This window comes from Neomonachus schauinslandi, chromosome 5 (assembly GCF_002201575.2).
Source record: "Neomonachus schauinslandi chromosome 5, ASM220157v2, whole genome shotgun sequence".
NCBI classification, from domain to species: domain Eukaryota; kingdom Metazoa; phylum Chordata; class Mammalia; order Carnivora; family Phocidae; genus Neomonachus; species Neomonachus schauinslandi.
The window spans coordinates 118,350,516-118,371,509 of record NC_058407.1 but is presented as its reverse complement, the minus strand read 5'-3'; the positions used below and the strand labels follow the sequence as shown (position 1 = coordinate 118,371,509).

The window sequence follows — 20,994 nt, the reverse complement described above, 5'->3', positions numbered from 1 at the left end:
GGATCACCTTTAGAACAGAAGCACATTCTCATACATAGAGAAGCAAGGGCGGGGGGGGGGGGGATTTATTTAAATCTATGGCACTTAGCTTAGGAAAATGTAAAAGATCTTAGAGAGTTCTTGTCCTATATCCTTCTTGTTACAGATGTGGACTCTGGGTCTAACGTCAGATGGCCTCCAGAGAACTCAGGCCACGTGGGCGAGAGCTAGGGTGAAGTCCAGTCTTGTCCTGTGGTCTGATGCCGTGTCCACTACAACGTGGCATGGCCACACACACCCTCAACGGCAGGGAGAGAACCCACTATTATAGAGCCTCTCTCTGGGACTTAGCACATTTCATCATATAAAGTCCTAATGTAGATGTTAAAAAAATCACCAAAATCTGGAAGAAAAAATGGCATTTCTAAATACTTACATTTTCTTTTTTCTTCATCTTACCACTAACAAGTACTGTTTTAAAATTCTTTTCAATTTCTAGAATGGCATTTAAACCAATACATATGATTTACTCAAGACACTAAAGGTTTTCATCAAATAGCCATCAAGACCATAAAAGGTTTTTCCTTCTATGGAGTCAATCAGCACCTCCTTACCAGGGCCCAGCATAGTACACATTTCAAAGAGGACCCTGAATTTCAAAGTAACCGAAAAGTCATGGATACTACTCCTTCCCTTCCCCATCAGGAAAACAAAACAAAACAAAACACTGGGAATGTTTCCATTTTAGGTTTTTTTTTTCCAGCTATACTTTAATGTCTTTGAAACATATCAAAACATCATCAAAACAAAAATGGAAGAATTTCCTTAAGAGCCTTCCACAACAGATTTGTATTTTAAAAAATAATTATACTATATATATTTATAGATGCAGTTCTAGTTTTTAAGATATGAGTTTGTTGTACATCTGAAACTAATACCATGTTATATGTCAATCATTCCTCAATTTTAAAAAAAAAGAATGAGCAGGAAAAAATATTAATTTGGTCATTTCGTGTATCCACCTTCTGTAGGGCTTCTATTCTAGCGAGGCAGGGACAGATGAGCAAATAAACAAATAGATATATAATATCTCAGGTGGTGTCAAATGCTAACGGAGGGGGGATAAAGGAGGGTAAAGAACAGACAGGGAAGGAAAGGGTGCTATTTTATCTCTGGTAGTTAGAGAGGGTCTCTCTGATAAAGTGACATCTGAGCAGAATCGTGGAAAAAAAGTGGGACTAGCCAAAAGCAAATACGGGGATGAGAGGGAACGTTCCAGGCAGGGAAGAAGTTCAGTCCAAAGGTCCAGAGTGGGAGCTTGCTTGGAAGGTTTGAGGAAAGCAGGGAGACAGGACAGTGGGGGTGGACAGAGAATGGGAGGAAACGAGCTTAGGGTAGCAGCCAGGGCCCAGAGCAGGTGAGGGCCTTGTAGGCAATGATGAGGATCTGGGTTATATTCAGCAGAATATTCAGCGGAAGAATGACATGATCTGACTTACGTTTCAGAAAGCTCCTCTGGCCGCCAGGGGGGAGAACAGAGCGGGGCAGAGGGTTGGCAGCGTGGGATGACAAGAGCAGAAGCAGGAAAACAGTCCGGAGGCTACTGTGAGGATCCGAGGCAGAGGGGGTCCCAAGCGCTAGGATTCTGGATGCATTTTTCCTGGTAGAGCTGACAAGATTTGCTAATGGGTTGGAGGAGGGTGTGAGTAAAGGCCAGGAGCCAAGGATGACTCCACAGAGTTTGACCTCAGGACCTGGACAGCTGCAGTTGTCCCTTAGCAAACTGGGGACCTGAGAAAGAACGGGTTGCTGGGGGGAAGGAGGGGAGTAGGGATATTGTTTTGAACATACTAGGTTTGGTATGTCACTAATCATCTGAATACAGACATAAGGTGCCAATTGCCAGAATGTGCCTTGCTTCCCTTAAAATAAATAGAATTAGGAGCATACTCCCATGTAGTCCAAAATCTTTTTGAATTAATGCAGATATCTTGTGGGTACACCATTACTTGGATGAGCATTATCACACTTACTGGCACATCTTTACCTTTGCTTTATACCTCAATATCTATTTTCCAAAATAGGGAATATCACTAAGAGCAGAGCATCTTGGCCCCGTAGCAAGGGGATGAGCACGACAAGGCATCTTTAAAGGCATTTTATAAGACATTATTTAAGCTCCTGAGACACCGCCTTCCTGCCAGAAATCTTGCCCCCGCCCATTGCCCCGCCACCACCTTCCATGGAGTCTGAAATTCCTCCATTTTAAAAACGTAATTATTCCCTATTAATGTGTTACTCTTACATTCTGCCATAACTGTAAGAATATTTATGTATACCATCTTTCAATGGAGACATTTTCTCATTCAGTTTGGCAGGGTATAGGGTCCTTTTGCTAAAAATAATTAGAAAAAAGTAGGTGTGGCTTAGGAAGAGAAAGAAGGGATAACCTAACAACAGTGGGTTTTCACGGTGCAGTGCTAGAGGTGGAGAATGGAGGGAGTCCACAGGTGCTGAGGAACCAGACACATCTGGGAGGGGGGGTCTGAATTCTCCTTCTCTACGCAGGTTCATCCAGGCCCTTCTCATCGCCTCCTCCCACAGCTGTATCCTGTGTAGCCTTCCCTCTGAATTCTGACTGCCTACTCGACACCTCCATTTGAACATCTCACTGACACATCATTTCAGTGTTCTGTTCTCTCTCTCAAAGGTGTTCTTCTCCCAAAGCCCCCTTGGCCTAGTTAACAGCATTGAGCATTGGCATTTCAGCTCAAATCTTCCTTCCCCAGGAAGGCTTCCCTAACATCAAGGCCAGATGGAATTCCCCTGTTATACATCTTGTAGCCCCCATGCTCTCCCCTCACGGCACTTACTCTGTTCTTAATTATATATTAGTTGGGTCAGTATCTGTTTAATGTCAGGGTCCCCCACCAAACTCTAAGCCCCTTAGAGCAGATGCGCATCTCTTTTGCTCGTTGCTATTCGCATCGCCGGATTCCGGCTCTTGGCTGGTGTACAAAGAGCACTCAATTAACATTTGGTGAATAAATGAACGAAGGCTGTGTTGGGTGTACAGAGATGAAGGAGAAGGGTCACTGCTAAGGCAAAGTCTCTAAGGTACATTGCATCAACTCCAAAATGCTGGACTGAGTAAAGTTGACTAAGATGGATCGAAATTTCTTCTTGTATTTGCTTTGGGTTTTGTTCATCTCATCAAGCATTGTCATTATTCTGTACCTCCAGAACCACAGAGGACACTGAAGGGAGAAATCCATAACCCCAAATCCAAAATCAAAAAACTCAAGAAGTTACTGAACCCTTTGCTAGAGGAGCAGTCACAGAAAGGGGAGATCGCCCATGTCTATTTCATCTACAGGAGAGCAAAACTAATTGACAAATTCTTCACTAGAATCGTAGAGAAAGGAGATCTTTTAAAACTTTGTAGTAAGGAGGGATCTTAAAAAGAAAAAAAAAGTAAACTCATAAAACAGTAGAAAAGTGGCTGCCAGGGGCTGGGGGGGTGGGGGAAAAAGGGAGAAGTTGGGAAGGGATACAAACGTTGAGCTGTAAGATGAATAAGCTCTGAGGATCTAACGTATAACGTGGTTATAATGGTTGACAACACTGTATTGTCTAGTTGAAATCTGCTAGGAGAGTAGAACGTGAATGTTCTCTCACACACAAATAGAAGATAACTATGTTAGGTGATGGATGTGCTAATTAACTAGATGGGGGGGGAGGTCCCTTCACAACGTGCTCATATATCAGATCATCCCAATGGACACTTCCGATATCTTAAATTTTATATGCCAATTGTACCTCAGTGAATCTGAAACATAAAAGAAAAAAAAAAACAACTTTCTACCAGGCTAAGGCCAGCCTAAAGGCGTAATTTAAGATTTACAGGATGTAATTGATTTTAACCTCCTAAGTGCTTTATTCGAACGAATGGAAAGAACAATCACACAACTGCAAGAGTTTTCATGGTCTCATCTGGTCTTCAGTCACTTTACTTTCTCTCCAACCACCCCTACCCCCCGTGTTAAGTTGCTCAACATCAAAATTGCCTGCCTTAGGGATTTATTTCAGCAATACGACCTCTGCGGTTGAAAAGGAAATTCAGGATTCCAGTAGTTCTTATGCGCTTCTGGCCCCTAACCCCACTGCCCATGGCACTAAAATGTACCCGCACCGTAGTCTTAAATGTCAATAAGACCTTTACCCACAGGATTCGTTTAACATCCAAAATAATTTCAACTAAAAGATCTAGACCTAATCCACTAGCTTGGATGCAGAGAACAGAAGAGAGGATGACTACAGGAAATATAGGGAAGATTATTAACAATCAACAGTATTTTCCACTTTAAAAAAAAAATCTCATATCTCAAGTATCACATCCAATTTGTTTTAGGCAAGATCTAGCTCTGTCTGCAAATGTATATCGATACTGTAATGCACACAAATTCATAGCAACACCTCTTAGCCACTCAAATATAACTGTAAGATGGATTTTCCTTAATGGAAATCAGATACAAACTCCACAGAACTCCAGTGTCCACTCAGGCTGCATACGTCCATCACAGCCAACTGTGAAACAGATTCATGTAGCAGGTCCCAAGACCCTTTTGTCATTAAAAATCCACTGGTGGTGAAAATAGGGAAGGGGCGCCTGGGTGACTCAGTTGGTTGGGCGACTGCCTTCGGCTCAGGTCATGATCCTGAAGTCCTGGGATCGAGTCCCACATCGGGCTCCCTGCTCAGCAGGGAGTCTGCTTCTCCCTCTGACCCTCCCCCCTCTCATGCTCTCTCTGTTTCATGCTCTCTCTCAAATAAATAAATAAAATCTTTAAAAAAAAATAAAAAGAAAATAGGGAAGTAAGACAGGAAAAACAAACATGCAGGAATGCAAATTAGTAGTTTAAAAGAAAAGGACTCAACTTTCTAAACAGAATTTAAAATTTTCAAATACACCCAGGCTATGTGTTTGTGCAAAGGTGAAGAATGTTAGACGCACTTGTGACATATTTACAAAATGAATTATCGTTCTCTGAGACTGGTTAATGTTTGCTACCTCCTTCATCCGACGGTCTGGTTACCTCACTGCAGCATGAAAAGCTAGGGTAAATCTCGGATATTTCTGATTTGTCATCTCCCAGACCTGTACCAAAAGTGCTGCTCGAGTGAGATCGAGAACGGTGTCTCCTATAGTGATTCGCCTTTTCTATATTGGAGGGAAAATTTTCACATTTGTGATTAAGTGACTTGAAGAACAAAAAAAAAAAAAAAAGAAAGAAAGAAAAAAAGAAGAGAAAAATTACTTAAAAGTTTAACAAGGAAGAAAAACAGTTTCTTACTAAATAAAAATGCCAAAGCTCAACTATTTTAAGCTCTAGTCACCTACTACCAAAGGTCAGCATACATTGCTGAACGATCGTTTACACTCATTGTAAGTCTAGATTTTAAAGGAGAAATGGGGGATGGGAAATGGACAAGAACTAAGAAAACACTGGCAAACTAAAATATTTCTATCAAACGTAACGTCTGGTTAGATATAATCGCTTTCAAGAATCCCCAAGCATACAGCATTTGTTGCCTTTTCTTTGTCTTCCGAAAATTTAATGACAATTTGGCTGATTATGTGGATCAAACTGACTACAAAAGTATTCGAGTCCCTACTTTGCCGTGGGCTTTCAATTTCATTAATGTCAGTAATGAAATGTAGAGTATAAGTCAGGGGATAGAGTCAGACCCAAACGATATGATACATCTATTTATATTGTTTAAAATAATTGCATAACTGTCAAAGCTTCAGTTTGTTAAACACTATCTGAAAGTCTGAAATGTCAAACCATCGCTATCACTGTACCCAAACAACCAAACCATTCAGGTTTTGCTTTTAGTTAGAAACATGCAGTCTAAATTAAAAGTCAAATAAACTTGCATATCTATACACTGTAAATTTTGCATTATACAAACACTCAGACATACATTTTAAAGGTACCTAAAAGTCTGTCTTATTTTAACACGTTCATGATGCTATATAGAAAACCTCCCTGCTGTTTTATATATAAATCTTAACATCTACCTTTAAAATGTTGGAACAGTGTTTTCCATGAAACAAACCTGTATGTCTCAGCACTTTAGTGCAGTCCAAATAACTGCATTTGAAAGCCCAGAAAACCTATAAAATCACATTCACTAATGAAAAGCAGACATCAGGAATCTCTGGACACCTTTCTAAGTGAATCTAGAACAAACGAATCTAAGATACATTAAAAATCCCCTTTGGAAAGTTTGTTTTCATAAATGATTAATGGTATTTTAAAGCTGCATAGCATTTTTTTTTTTTTTTTGGTTTTTCAAATCCTCAACTTTAAAATTTACATCACACAGTTGGTACCATGAGCTTCTACCGCTTAGAGTAGCTTCACTCTCAGGACAAAACCACATAAATGGGGAGAAACTCAAAATGTAAGCAGTACCAGAGAGCATATGGAGACTTCTAGACTGAATATTGTCTTCCAGGGGATCAAGGTCGAAGATGGAGCCAGGATCTGTACGCCAAACTTTGAGGTCTTTTACCAAAAAGAAGAAATCAACAAATCAAGAATGAATTTTTAAAAGTCAGCATCAGAGTCAAGTGCAAGTCTGGAAAAAGATGCATGTAATCAGCAAACCGGTAATAAGCAAACCCATTGCCCTGCAGACTTCAGAGGAGAACAAAGGGACAGTCACCTTCACAAGGATTTAGCAAGAAAACTTTGTGAGCAAACTTCAGTTGCCTGGTTTATTCTTCATTTACCTTCCATCTGGAGCCTGTGACTCATCACCCAACACACCGGACAACTCCCTGCCTCCCTGAACACTCGTGCTCTCTACACACTGAAAGAGGTACAATGTTTGATTTAAACTCCCGATCAAGGACACGTGAGTAATTCACAGGAAGTCATTGAGAGGTTTTTATCTGAGAAAACAAAGAACAGAAACTTCTCTCCCCGAAACAAGTGTTTGAAATGTAGGTAAGTGGCAAGCCCACCTTTCATTGGGAGCCCGTGAGTACAAGCTAACCCACACAAGACACATTTACTGGAAAAGTGCAATAAAGCACAGCACTGATCAAGGAATGGTGAGGGATGGAAAGATGAGCAAGGAGCAGCTTCCAGCTCTCAAGGGACCAGAGACACGTTCACTGCCATACTTAGCAATCAGACCGAGCAAGCCAATTCACTCTCCTATCTGAGTTGGAGGCAAAATTCAAATACAGTAACTTCCAGGTTTACCCGTGTCTCCAACTAATGGTGCTCAGGTCCTAAAATGATCTGCAGAGTGCAGTATTCACAACAGGAGAGTGAAAAATCTAGCTATGGACAGAAATGGAGCTTGAGTAAAAACAATTAATTAATGAGCTGGAAGTGGAGCTCTCAGTATCTGTAATTTGTATTATGTGCTGGGCACTACCGTCCATCACAACATAAGTCACTTATGCTTCATGCCATATTTAAGCAGGAACTATTACCATCCCTGTTTTATAAATGGGGAAACTAAGGCATAGAGAGATCAAGTTAGCCAGGCCATTGTTACACAACTAGTAAATAGCAGAGCCTCCAGCAAAAATCAAAGCGGCACAAATTGGCTTAGTCTGAACTGCTCAGGAAATCTCCAAACCTGCATTTCCCTGCCTGGCTCAGAAGTTCGCTTATTGAACGTACTTCATTTTTCGGCTTCAGAGGAAAGTCCTCAATGGAAAACAGTCTCCCCCAATAAGAAGAAATAAAGTGACTTCCAGATTACCCAATAAGGGAATAATTTAGAGACATATATGTTGAAGTTTTTTAAAAAAATAATGATTTCTATCCCAAAGGTAGTGAGTACTTAATTCTGAGAGCTCAATTCTAGACAATCTCCCAGTTTCTAACAAGAATTTCACCATCATTCCTGGCCCCTGATCTAGGGCGGAGGACCCCGGTATAAGCTGTGCACCGTCAGGGTCTCCACCCTCAAGGGATGAATCAGACCCTCTGCACTCACTATCCCTTTGAGATGTTAATCCAAAGCAATGAAATTAACTCCATGTTACGTTCAATGAAAACATCTCAACCCATCCATCCAACTTACTGTGATCCTTTTACATGATCACCTTTGCGAGATGTGCAAGAACTCTCAATAGTGTGCAAATGTGTGTGGAATCCCTCTGTGGAAAGGACTTTCAGACTCACTAAATCATTCAAGGAACTTAGAGCCTGGACCTCAGTACCGTTGCTTTACATTAAGACATTACCCAGTCAGATACACACTTCCCTCACCCAACCCACCTCTAAATGGCCTTTCACTAGTTCCAAAAAAAATAAGCTCTTCCCTGTGAAGATTATGGATGAGTGTGGAATGATTCCCAAAAATATTATCTGAGCTTTAGGATTTGACTAGCTACGAAAATACCAACAACAGTCATTTGGAAGTATGGGTCATTGATATGTATTGAAAAGTCAATAATTGTCTTTCTAGCCCTGCCTAGGACTCTGGGGTGATCACTGCTGTCTCAGCCGCCATTCAATACTACGTTCCTAAGATGTCCCCAGACAGACGAGAAGAACAGTGAGAAGTTTCCTTTGTCTCAGATTTATGGCGCTTGTAGACAGCTCCCGATTATCCCCATTCAGAGACAATATTCAAAAAAACATAAGCTATTCATATTATGGAATACCATCATAATCTCTCTGGCACTTTTATTTGTGGTAAAAGAACCGAAATGGGATTATTTCTGTTATTTCTGTCCCACATGTAGACAATGTCTGCAGTACAATGCATTGATCAAACACATAAGTGAAAGGAAAACAAAATAATTGTTCAACCTTTGTTATCATTCATGTCTGATATTTGGGCTGCTTCTTTGCTTAACAAGAACACTCTTAAGGCCAGAAAGTTATTAAAGACAGAGAAGGTCCAATAATAGAAAGGATTGGCACTGATAACCTGGCAAGTACCATGGATCCCATTCAACATGGCACCAACAGCAGCACTTAGCCTGTGGTTCATTTTCAGTTGGGCACCACATCAAACATTTGAGGAGGAGTCTAGTGAATAAGGAGGCTGATTCGAAAGCTAGGCCAAGGACAATCTTTCTGACTGTGTGGGCCTGCAGAGAAAGACCATCAGCTTACCAACAATGATTCCAGGTCTCCTGTCCATCTCCACAATGTGAGGATGGACGCCTTTGTAGGCCGCATCGCTGACCACTTGGGTGTTTTTCCTCACTCGCTCCGTCACGGGGTCATCTACAACAGGAGTAAAGCCCCTTCCCTTTGTCTTTTCAAAATCTTCATGATATTTTACCTGAAAAAAGGAAAAACAACATTAACTCAAACTGGAATTTCCTGATTGTTACATACCTCACAAAATTTTGATATGGCAACTGCATCTAGATTATTTTCCACGTATATGTATCTAGAATCAACTGCATCTAAGACTCAACTGCATCTAGATTCAACTGCATCTAGATTATTTGCCACGTATATGTTTCTAGAATCAACTGCATCTAGATTCAACTGCATCTAGAATATTTTCCACATATATGTATCTTTTCCAATTACTCCAAAAATAGTGTCTGAAATGTCAGCTTCCTAGCATCAGAAATCAAGCGCTGATATTTTCACAATGTTTTTCATCATTATGGTTAGCAGCTCTTTATATATAAACCAGTGTAGTATATCAGTGAGAAGGTTTAAAAGATATATATATATATTTTTTTTTTAATCCTGGTGATTCCCTAAAATGTACTAACTTAGGTACAAATTAATTTTCTATCTTTGAACCTTTAATAGGTATTAAAATGATATATTATTTCCACACAATTATCCAAGAAAACAGTATTATTTAAAATTAGATTGAGAGTTATAAATAATTATATATATAATTTTTGTATATCATTACAAAAATGGACATATATACTTAAAACATACACTTTTTTCATGTTCTGATCTGTAAATTTTACTATAGACCACTGAATTATACACTTTAAATGAGTAAACCTTATCACATATAAATTGTATCTCATGAAACTGCTTTAAAAAACATACACATTTTTTATATTCTTTGCAACATACCAAACTCTGTCTTAAAATTAATTGAAAAGAGGTCCAAGCAAATGTTTTTCATAAAATGCATTTATAGTAGTCATGTTAGAAATAAAAACACACCCAAAATATCACTGAGAAAAATTACTTTATTAGACTAAATATGTCCATTACATTTCAGTGTCATTAGAAAGTCCCCCCAAAAGGATGGGCCCATCCACATTTTGTTTTGCATTCATGCTTTGTTAGTTATCCAGATTAATGGTGAACGACGCCATCAGTACACTTGGTGGGGCCATTCCTTAGTATGTTTTAGTCATGAGAAGGAGGAGCTGGTTGTACCCTACCATTGAAATATGATTTTGTGCTTCTTTGACATATCTCAGACCAGGTGTATCTAAAATCAGACTTGGTCTACCTTTCATCTGTTTATGGTCCTGGGTATATTTTACCTGCAAAGTAAATAGTAGAATGTACTTAACAATAAGACAATTATAAGAAAAAATACTGTGTAACTTTTCAAACTTTCCAAATGAGTGAAACACATCCAACATATTCACAATTCTTTCCCAGGGAAGTTGTTCAGTGAATTACCCATCATTCTAGGGTAACAATCTAAAATTTTACTCTCAAAGTTCACCTTGAAAAGCTACAGCAAAGACAATCTAACTCTCTCTATGAACCGAGAACAGATGTGTGAATGACCAAGATTCACTAACAATGTAGTCAGGAAAAGTGGTTATCACACTTAAACAGGAAAAATCCAAACCAAATGAAGGCTGAATGTATTTTCCTGTTTCTAGGATTTCCCCATTTTCCACCGTAACACTGTTGAAGAATGCATACCAAGCCCAAGCATCCCTCTATTTCCTTTTCTTTTTTTCCCACTGTAGAGGGTAAGAAGCGAGGAGTATCAAATCGAATTTCCTTGTAAGCAGCCACAGCTTAAAGGTAGTTTATGTCAAACAGAGTCAACATCTCTGGACAGAAATGCCACTGGAGAGCTATAAACTGTTAAACCTAAATGCTGATTCCCAGGCATAAGAAAGTTCTTCTTGACGGCTGACCAGCAGAACACTGCTGTTTATGAAGCTGGATATGCATGACATCAGGATGGCCATTACTGAGGACCTGAGCACATATGTGCAATTCGGAACTAAAGCCCTGATACTTACTAAGAGAAAGTGTACTATCCAAATAAGACACTGAGGTGCACATGGGACTTTAATGAGTAACTGAATTCTATATTCAATGCATTGAAAGATTTTTTTTCCTCTACATCTTACTCTGGAGTAACGAGTCATTTCTGATTTTGTTTTGCTGAGAACATTTGACAATCCACAGTCAATGAAATACATCTGCAAAATGACACTTATTTAACTTATTCATCAAAGACTTTACCACTTTCAAAGACACTGGCTAAAATAACATGAATCACTGTTTAAATGAGCATGATATAGTTTAAAACTAAGCTTTGAATGTAACCATTGGTCACATCTGGAAATAGCAATGAAGGGTTGCAGGATAACGTCAAGTTTTGCAATGGAAGTCATCTGAAATAACACATGTACTTACTGCGTGTATCACAAATGTTGCTTGAAAATACATTTTATTTTCACAAGAAAAAAAAAACAGGACTGCAAGTAAATTATAATGGATGCATCCTTTGTAACAGACCAAAACGAATAAAACCACTTGCCGAACTAATATTTTCTTGGTTCTTCTTCACTCTTTCCATTTCAGGAGTTACACTTAAAGCTGTAGCTCTTCCCAGTTGACCTTTATAATAAACCTATCATTTCAGAGAATAAAAAATAAGAGGACTGTGCATCAATTCAACTAAGTAAGAGTCTCACAGTAGCTATTTTAAAGAGCTAGCCAACAGGTGCCTGGGTGGCTCAGTCCATTAAGCATCTGCCTTTGGCTCAGGTCATGATCCCAGGATCCTGGGATCGAGCCCTGCATAGGGCTCCCTGTTCAGTGGGGAGCCTGCTTCTCCCTCTCCCACTCCCCCTGCTTGTGTTCCCTCTCTCGCTGTGTCTCTCTCTGTCAAATAAATAAATAAAATCTTTAAAAAATAAAAATAAAAAATAAATAAAGAGCTAACCAAGAAAAGGGAACTATGAAAAAAATAAATAAAGAGCTAACCAAGAAAAGGGAACTATGAACTAAGAAAAAAATATGGTTAGCTTCTAGAGAGCTAACCATATTTAAAATGCTTGCATCTTAAATCAATCTATTTCCATTCATCCCGTAGCATGAATCCCTGGGAATGGAGTCACTGTGAATGTACTCAAATATATGGGCATACCATCAGTAGAGCTGTCAGAAGCATTGTATCACAAAGGAATAGGAGAAGAAATGTCTTTGTGGATATTACTTAAAGGTACTCTACCCATATACTGCTACGGTTTGTCAGTAATTAACTGCAGCAGAACTTTTGAAAAGATGCCTAAATAGTGACCAACGTCAGCAGAACTTTTGAAAAGATGCCTAAATAGTGACCGACATCATCCATAAACAGGCCAGCATGCTTCCCACTACTCCATTCTCCTTCTCAGTAACCACGTTCCTTTCTGAGACTAATGAAGTTATGTCAACCATGATTCTAAATATATCAGGAAAAGTTGAGCATCTACTTCTCCAAAACACAGTTGTGAGGCAAAGTGCCAAAAAATGGCCTGCCTTTGTCTTATAATCTGCTCGTAAAACTTTAAAGGTTTGAGGAATAAAAGATTTCTTTGAACCTAATAGATTTCCAGGTTTCCTTTTCCAGAGAACCCAATCTATATGTTAATGACTTCAAAAAAGGATTCTCTCAGTGAACTACAGCCATGGATTACAGAAACAGAAGGGGATTAAGAATTGGCCATGAGTTGGTGCCTGAGTAAAACGTGACAGCCCCAATGGGGCCCGTCCCATGTGATCTCTTCAGGCATGCACACTTTATAATTGCCCCCAAGATATCATCCAAAAATAAAGCGACAGTAGCTGGGAGTGGGTGATGGGACAGGACAGGCTAATGAACAAGAACACATACTAGTAGGAAAGGCAGTAGGAAAGCTTATCTGAAGGGCCAAGATGCTAGAAGCTACCACTGCATCCCTTAGGGGAACCATGGTAACTGGAAGCACGCAGACAAGATGAGAGGGACACCCAGTGATGGATAGACAAAAATCTTGCTGGTGGTCACTAGGAATGCTAGAGCATGGAATGCCTGGCTGAACCCACCACACCTCAGACCCTGCAACCTTTGAAGTCAACTGGCCATCCATGGAGAGCAGAATTGTCAACACAAGGTTATGAAAATATTATCAACACAATCCCTTCATTGACATTGATAATTCATTTGCTATCATAAGAAAAAAAAGCTACTAAGGTCACACATTGCTGATGTTCTTCTGGTTTTCCTTAGCTCTCTTCAGCTCCGGTGGATCAGAAATGGCCGTTGCCCGTTTAATTTCTCCTTTGTATTTTACCTGCAGAGGATAAGCGAGAATTTTAATAGAGGGTAAAACAGTCTCCCCTGACACACCGCAGAGGAGGAACCTCAAAATTGACCCTATCTTTACACGTTTTCCCCCACTGTAGTTAGGCAGCCACCTTTCAGTTCCTATCTACACCTGGATCCTGATTCTTCTGACGTGGCAAGCATAAAATGTCAGCTGTGCTTCTTTACAATGATTTTTCAGTATATACTCTGCTGTCCAATACCAAAGCTAATTGCAAATTCCATAACTAAAAGCCATGGAAATATGAGAGAAACAAGGGAATGAAGTCACTGCAAGAGAACCATAACGAGGTTGCCGGGCAGCCCAGGGAAAGCTATTTACTCTCATTCTGACCTGAGGCTTTCAAAAGAAGCTAAAGACTCCTGCCACATTTCAGGGGTATTATAAGAATAAAGCAGTATTCAGCCTGATTTTTCTCCTCTACCTGGAAGAACTCACACTCAAATTTTAAAGCCTTTCAAGATTCCCTGTTGGGGAAGAAGAAGGCTATTATTTATTTTGGTAAAAGTTCCATGAAAGGGCCCAGAAAATGGGAAAAATAACTAGTAGGGGGCACCTTTGAAGGGGCTTTCTGAATTGAGGGAGGCCTGGGTTCAAATCCCAGGTCTGCCCTTCACACTATGGGTTCCTGGCATGTCTGCTGACCTCCCCAAGACTCAGTTTTCTGCACCTACAAATCAGAAAAATAAATTGTGCCAACCTCATGGCTTCATATAAAGCACTGAGCACAGGAGCCCTATCAGAGGTACCTCCTGATGGTTAACTCTCACTGCTTTATTAGCAATAGATTACTGAGGATTGACTAATGTTTTCCATTTTATTTATAGGTTCCCTGCCCTGACCTTATGTCTTCGAACCCCAGACAAGCCGAGTCTTCTTTTGCTCTATTCTAACAGATAATTTTTTTTTTTTCTCAGATTGACAACAGACCCACTTCTCTCCAGGTCCTTCCCTGAAAGTAGAGATTTACCTACTCAACTATGAGGTCCATGAGGATAGGAACCAGCTCCCACCCATCTTTGTGTGCCAGTGGAATGCCTGGCAGATTGGGGCACTTGCTGAAGATTTCTTGAATAAACAACCATGGCTAAATTATAGCAAGACAGTCCCACATTTCCTGGATCGAAGGAGAGAACCAAAGGGCATGCCCTTGAGCACATGACCATGAGAAGAAGCATCCAGCCCACCGAGGGCTTAAGCTTTTCAGAGAGCACCATGAAGAATAAAAATGCGTAACGCTTGCCAATAAAGGAGAACACAGAACCACTTGCCGTACTCAGTTGCTCCTGGTTTCTCCTCACCCTCTCCATCTCCGGCGTGACGCTCATCGGCATGGTTTTGTGGTACTGTTCTTTGTATTGGAGCTGCAAGACAAGGTGCAAGACAGTGTGGAGTTATGCGAAGGAGGTATGCACCCATCCTCCAGAACAGACTAAAAGGGATGCCACGTGGCTACAAAGCATCCATTAGTTAAAATCTTCATTAGAGGGGTGCCTGGGTGGCTCAGTCGTTAAGGGTCTGCCTTCGGCTCAGGTCATGATCCCAGGGTCCTGGGATCGAGCCCCGCATCGGGCTCCCTGCTTGGCAGGAAGCCTGCTTCTCCCTCTCCCACTCCCCCTGCTTGTGTTCCCTCTCTCGCTGTGTCTCTCTCTGTCAAAAAATAAATAAAATCTTAAAAAAAAAAAATCTTCATTAGAATTGCAAAGTGAAATATGTATCGCTAACAGACGTCTCCATTACACTCATCCCAGACTCCGAGCTCCTTCTTGTCCACATGTTTTGAATGCCACCTTCTGGCGGTGCTTCTTCAAATTGTATCATGTAATGGTGGCCTGAGTTTGGTCGTTATCAGTAATAAGAAATTACCCCTTCTGTGAATTCATTTCTTCATAGCACTAAAGCAACACTATCAAATTACTATTTTATACTTAACAATAAAAAGTGTACATTCTTATCATTAGCAAGGAGGGCTGACCCGTCCCATCCTTGCACCTTCGTGACAGACTGTCACTACGGAATCGCACCCCGAACCTCAAAGTTTCCCTTCTCTACAAAGTTCCCACAATGGCAGGCCTGTGCTCTGACTAGCATTATGGAAATCTGCCTTACCTACTACATAAGAGGTTCTCTTTTTTGGCTGGGAGGATCAGACCCCAACATTTGTGGTCAGTTTTCCAGCAATTCCACGACACCCCAGGAAATAAATGAGCATCCAGCACAAAGAAATAGAACGGCATGTCCGTCCAATGAATTTTTGACAGGCAAAAAGTAAAACTGGAGGTTAAAATCCTATGATGAGGAACTCCACATCTTAATGATTTTCTGGAATTTAAATTTAATGGAAGGGAATTTTTTTTTCTTGTGAGGTATCACAAGACCTGCGGGGCCTGCAGATAAAATGGACTTGAGCTGCGCACCCTCAGCCGTGAACATGACAGTGAAGAGAAGCTTGATCATCTGGAAAATAAATGACGAAGAGTCAGGCCCTCTCCGGGGGGGCTGCTTTCCTCAGTGGGCGCCTTTCTTTGTGCCATGACATGTAGTTGAGAGTTTGGGCAGATTCTGTGTCCAGGATAATGAACTGTCTTAGTTAAAGTGAGAAAAGGTCCAGTGTAATCTCTACCAATGGCGGGATATGAGGAAAGATTACTCCGGGTAGTGATAGGAGGGGGAAAAATCTGCTGACCGCATGACGGATGTGGAGAAACTGCTGGAGCCACTTGGCAGTGGATGTAGGTTTGGGGACGTAAAGCTGATATTGGCGACTCCTCCTGTCTTGTTTTCATCCATTCACAAACATGTTAAGTGCTCTCCAAGCAAGATCTCGTCCCTGTTTCATAGGTAAGGAAGTTGAGTCTGGGAGAGGTGGGTGGTTTGTAAAAGTTATACAGCAGGTAAGGGCTGGAGCTGAGATCCAGCCAGCAGACCCAGGTCCACATTCTTCCCACGACTCCAGTATGATCCCAATTTCTACCATGTGCACACCTCTTGCCGTATGCTGGGCCGGCTATCAAGAGTGCTGTGATTGCCAATATTAGCCTTTCATTAAATTAACTCACTATTATTTGCAAATAAAGTTATTTTAAGGGGGTGTTATGTTTCTCTGACACATTGAAAACTACTAACCTTTCTTTTAGAAAAAGGGACACATTAAAACAATTTAATCCTTAAACCAAGGCCAGCTCACGGGTGGAGCACCTGCCACTTATATGTGAACCACACTATGGGAAACACTGGGACTCCCAACTTGCTTCCTTAGGCCCCGAATTACAACTTCTCTCTGCACCATCAGGTCCTTGCCACCTTTTACCCCACACACTCATCACACTAAACCTTCCCTTCCTTGATCGGGACTTGGACCCTGAACAGATTCGGTTTGCTCTGCCAGGAAGATGCTTCCTCACGAAACCCACCCTAACTTTTATTAATCCTTCAAGATCTAACTCAAATGTTACTCTTCCTCCGAGGGTCCTTCTCTCTCTCTCATGGACATTGCCTTCCTTCTCTGCATTTCCACAGCACTTTGCAAAAGGAATCATCACTTATCATTAAACATAAAGACACTGCATGTAATGTACTCCAAAAGCATAGTAAACAGTCAGTAAATATTAATTATTGTGATAGCATTTCATGCATAATGGGTATTTATTCCCCTGTCTGTTTCTCCTAGAGACCTGGAGAAGTCGCACTCAGCTTTGAATTTCCCCAGAACAAGAACAGAGCAGGCATTCAGTAACATGTCCTTTGATGGATAAATGCACACAGGAGATGTCATGCTAGCTCAGCCTAAAGATGGGGGGCATCTTAGCCCCACCTTTTAGGAACTGGCCTCCTGCAACAGTGTGCATCGTCCTGGGACTTCACCCATACAAGTGCCACACCTTCATTGCCTACTGCCATTCAGTAAAGTAGAAAATGGTACTCAGGGCGCCTGGGTGGCTCAGTTGGTTAAGCGACTGCCTTCGGCTCAGGTCATGATCCTGGAGTCCCTGGATCGAGTCCCGCATCGGGCTCCCTGCTCGGCAGGGAGTCTGCTTCTCCCTCTGACCCTCCCCCCTCTCATGTGCTCTCTCTCATTCTCTCTCTCTCAAATAAATAAAATCTTTAAAAAAAAAAAAAGAAAGAAAGAAAACGGTACTCAAAGAAATATGATCACACATTGCTGATGTTCTTCTGGTTTTCTTTAGCTCTCTTTAGCTCTAGAGGATCGGAAATGGCCGTTGCCTGGTTCATCTCTTCTTTGTATTTTACCTGCATTACGTATTTAAAAAACAAGGTGGTAGATGATTAAAAACAAAACAAACAAACAAAAGCAATGTGGGTTTTAGTCAACGAGAGGCTTAAAAGATAGGCAAGAATCCTGCATTCGTAACTGTTACACAGTTGAATTTTTTAGACTCCAACACTAATTTTCCTTCAGTGGGAACACAAATTTTTATTTTATGGGATGTTGCTTTCAAGATTCCTTTATCCTAAAGTGCAAATAAACTCATATCTATTCACCTAGCCATCACCATAGGAGTTATTTAATTAAAATAAGCAAATGCTGCTTATGAAAATAAATTTTATCATTAGGCAAAGACACAAAAAAACCTTGGAAATCATCGTAAGTAATATAATATCTTATAAGTTTCTAGCCAAAAAGCAGTTTCTACTCATTAATGTGTGAGTTTAAATGTATCATGGATTTAAAGGCAAAAGCCAAACTGTGTTAGCTACAGAGTCTTGGGAAGACTGCTTATCTGGGGGAGAGCACACAAATGATCCAGAATAAGGAAAAAAATAAAGTGGCCACAACCAAAGAAGAGAAAGAGGAAGGTGGAGGGAAATGTACAAAAAAGCAGAGGCCAAGGCCCCTGATCTCTATCGAAGGCCCCGTGGCAGGAAGTCAGGATCATGTTATACAAATCCAGCCTATATACTGGCATTCACTTTATTCAAAAGCTCCTCCTCCAAATCTATTTAGAGGAAGATCAACCAGACAAAAATGGTAATGCCAGCACACGGTTATGCATGAGACAAGAAACAGCTCTTTAAACTTATGAAATGATTAGTAATGCCATCGGATCAGGGGGTATTTTAATATGTCTAAAATTCATGGAAGATTAGATTCAAGAAAAAGGACACACATAAATATTTATATGTAGCAAATGCAGGCAAGACCTAAGAGGCACATGTTGAAATTTAGCAAAGACTTAAACCAGGTTTTAGAAATCACTTGGTAATATTTAAATGATTAAGGCTGAAATCCATGCTGACAGAGACAAAGAAATGGCAACCTACGTATCTATGTCCTAGTAGCCTTAGATTTAATAGGAGTAACAATAGCAATATGAGTCCAGATCCAAAACAGTTAATTTGACAATACACTGAGAAAGACCACCTCTAAATAAGATTCAAAAATAGCTCTTAACAGGGAAAGCTAATAGCTAAAAGGCTTGTACATCGGAGGTGGAAAATGTCGAGATCTTTAAATGTTAGAGAATCATATCTTGGTTTGACAGATCTGGCTAATCTTGAAAGGGCAACTTTCCATTTGAATACTAAGCAGGAGTTTATGGCCCAACCTTATAGAGATACAGAATTACACATTTATTGTTTGCTAGAAGAGGCAGTGGAATGCTGGAAAAAGAAATGATATACCGTACTACTGTGCGTGATTTCCCTCGGGTAAGAAGCTAAACGTGATTAAAGATGAACATTTGTGTTTTTCATACGACTCTAAACTAATCAAAATGGCACAGTCATTTTACTGTAGGCAATGGAATTGCATACTACAGAACATTTATAACATTGTATTTCAGTACACTGATGGGTACATTTCAAATATTATCATTGGAAAGTAAAGGAAACATTTTACCCTTCTCTGCCAAACTAAGTTCCCCGCCAGACCCCAGCATTGCCGGACACAGGCTCTCACCACAGTGGATCAGAACACATTTGCACACCCTAACGGTAACCTCCTTCTTCTCATGCTTTCTTCAGGTGACAGTTTCATTCATGCTACAGAAGTTTTATTACACTAGTAGTCTGCAGATTTTTTGAAGTATGCTTTACTGTAGCATTACCTTGCCTTTCCTACTCTTTCTCCACAAAAGCCCATGCACACTCCTATTCTAGAACGCCACATAACTATCCTGACAGATACATCTAACCGGAGCTGTTCTACTTGAATTACTTAAAGGCTCTGCCTCCAAGAATGAAGGTGAAGAGAAAGGTCAAGAAGGGGATTTCAGGAAAGAACCTTTACGACTTCCTCAAGAAGAAACTAAATACACTCCATATCCATGGAAGAATTCCTGTTGGTAAGGATAGCCAGTCTCCATTGTAAATGTCAAATACAGAATGGAAAAGTTTTTACCTATAACAGTAAGTGCCTCCTCTACCCTTCCCCTCTAAGCTCAAAGGGAGTTGGAGGGTAAGTTATTTTACAAATTATAGTGAAGGTGCATGTTTTTGCTTTGCTGAAAGCTGGAAGAAGTAGAAAGCAAACAGGGCCTCTGAAACCTTCCCTTAAGCCACCAAATAGATGTACTAAGGGCCTTTAATCATTCTGCAGGGTAAAATTTCTTTCCTCCAAGTTGTGGAGAGGTACTGAAATTTATCTTTTCTCTGAAAAAATTTAATACAGTTAAAATTCTTTTCAAAACATGAAATCTAATCCTAGATTTCATTACTGGACTATTAAAGTGATCTATCTCTCGTGCACTATGATATATCAAGATGAAACACTGCTTTAGGTTCAAGGGGAACAAGGCGACAGTTTTCCTTCTGAAAGTGAGAACTTTGATATTTGATGAAATAGCATTTTAACAAAGAGAAGAATAAAAGAAAAAGTAGCCAGTTTAGCAAAGAACTAAAAACATTTATCTAGCTTATGCTTGCTTTTGGAAAGGATAATTAATGCCGTAGAGCACTTACTGAACTAATATTCTGCTGATTTTTCTTCACTCGTTCAGTCTCTGGAGTATATTTTACTGCTGTGCCAGCTCCTACTTCTTCCTTATAAAATACCTTTGTTATAAGAGAAGGAAAGAATAACTATAAGCTTATTGGAATTCAGGTCCTAGATCAGATTCTTATAAAAGAAAGACAGTTTCTCAGGTTCTCAAGTAATGTGAATACAGCTTCTATTTATGAGTAACAAGGTTATATCAATCAATTAAATAATCCATTATGAGAATAAATGTCCCCTTTGGGTCTCACATTCCATAGCATCCCACCAATAACCCCCAATACCTCTTCTAGGACATGTGTGGTAGCTGACATGGCTGCAGATTATTTGGTCTAAGAATATAAGTGGGCAAACCAGAGTTTCCTTCTTCAAATACAAACACATATCACATGTGTGTTTGAGAAAAATCAAAGCACATATTAGAAAAGCTTACTAAGCAGTATCATTTAATTCAAAAACGGCATGAAATTTTAAGCAA

The 20,994-nt window shown here is 40.2% G+C and overlaps 1 protein-coding gene across 3 annotated transcripts in view; it reads right to left on the bottom strand.

The window, feature by feature from the left end:
• Window positions 1-20,994, bottom strand: part of NEBL (nebulette) — a 342,628-nt gene that overhangs the window by 18,098 nt on the left and 303,536 nt on the right. The window contains exons 18-26 of one of the 3 annotated variants that reach the window (XM_044915535.1): window positions 20,483-20,575; window positions 17,720-17,812; window positions 14,833-14,925; window positions 13,436-13,528; window positions 11,749-11,841; window positions 10,397-10,501; window positions 9,138-9,309; window positions 6,462-6,554; window positions 5,051-5,200 (exon numbers count right to left, since the gene is read on the bottom strand). In XM_044915535.1, coding sequence (XP_044771470.1) covers window positions 5,051-5,200; window positions 6,462-6,554; window positions 9,138-9,309; window positions 10,397-10,501; window positions 11,749-11,841; window positions 13,436-13,528; window positions 14,833-14,925; window positions 17,720-17,812; window positions 20,483-20,575 — 985 coding nt within the window. The remainder of the gene's footprint in view (window positions 1-5,050; window positions 5,201-6,461; window positions 6,555-9,137; window positions 9,310-10,396; window positions 10,502-11,748; window positions 11,842-13,435; window positions 13,529-14,832; window positions 14,926-17,719; window positions 17,813-20,482; window positions 20,576-20,994) is intronic. The other 2 variants (XM_044915536.1, XM_044915537.1) reach the window with 2 other exon arrangements.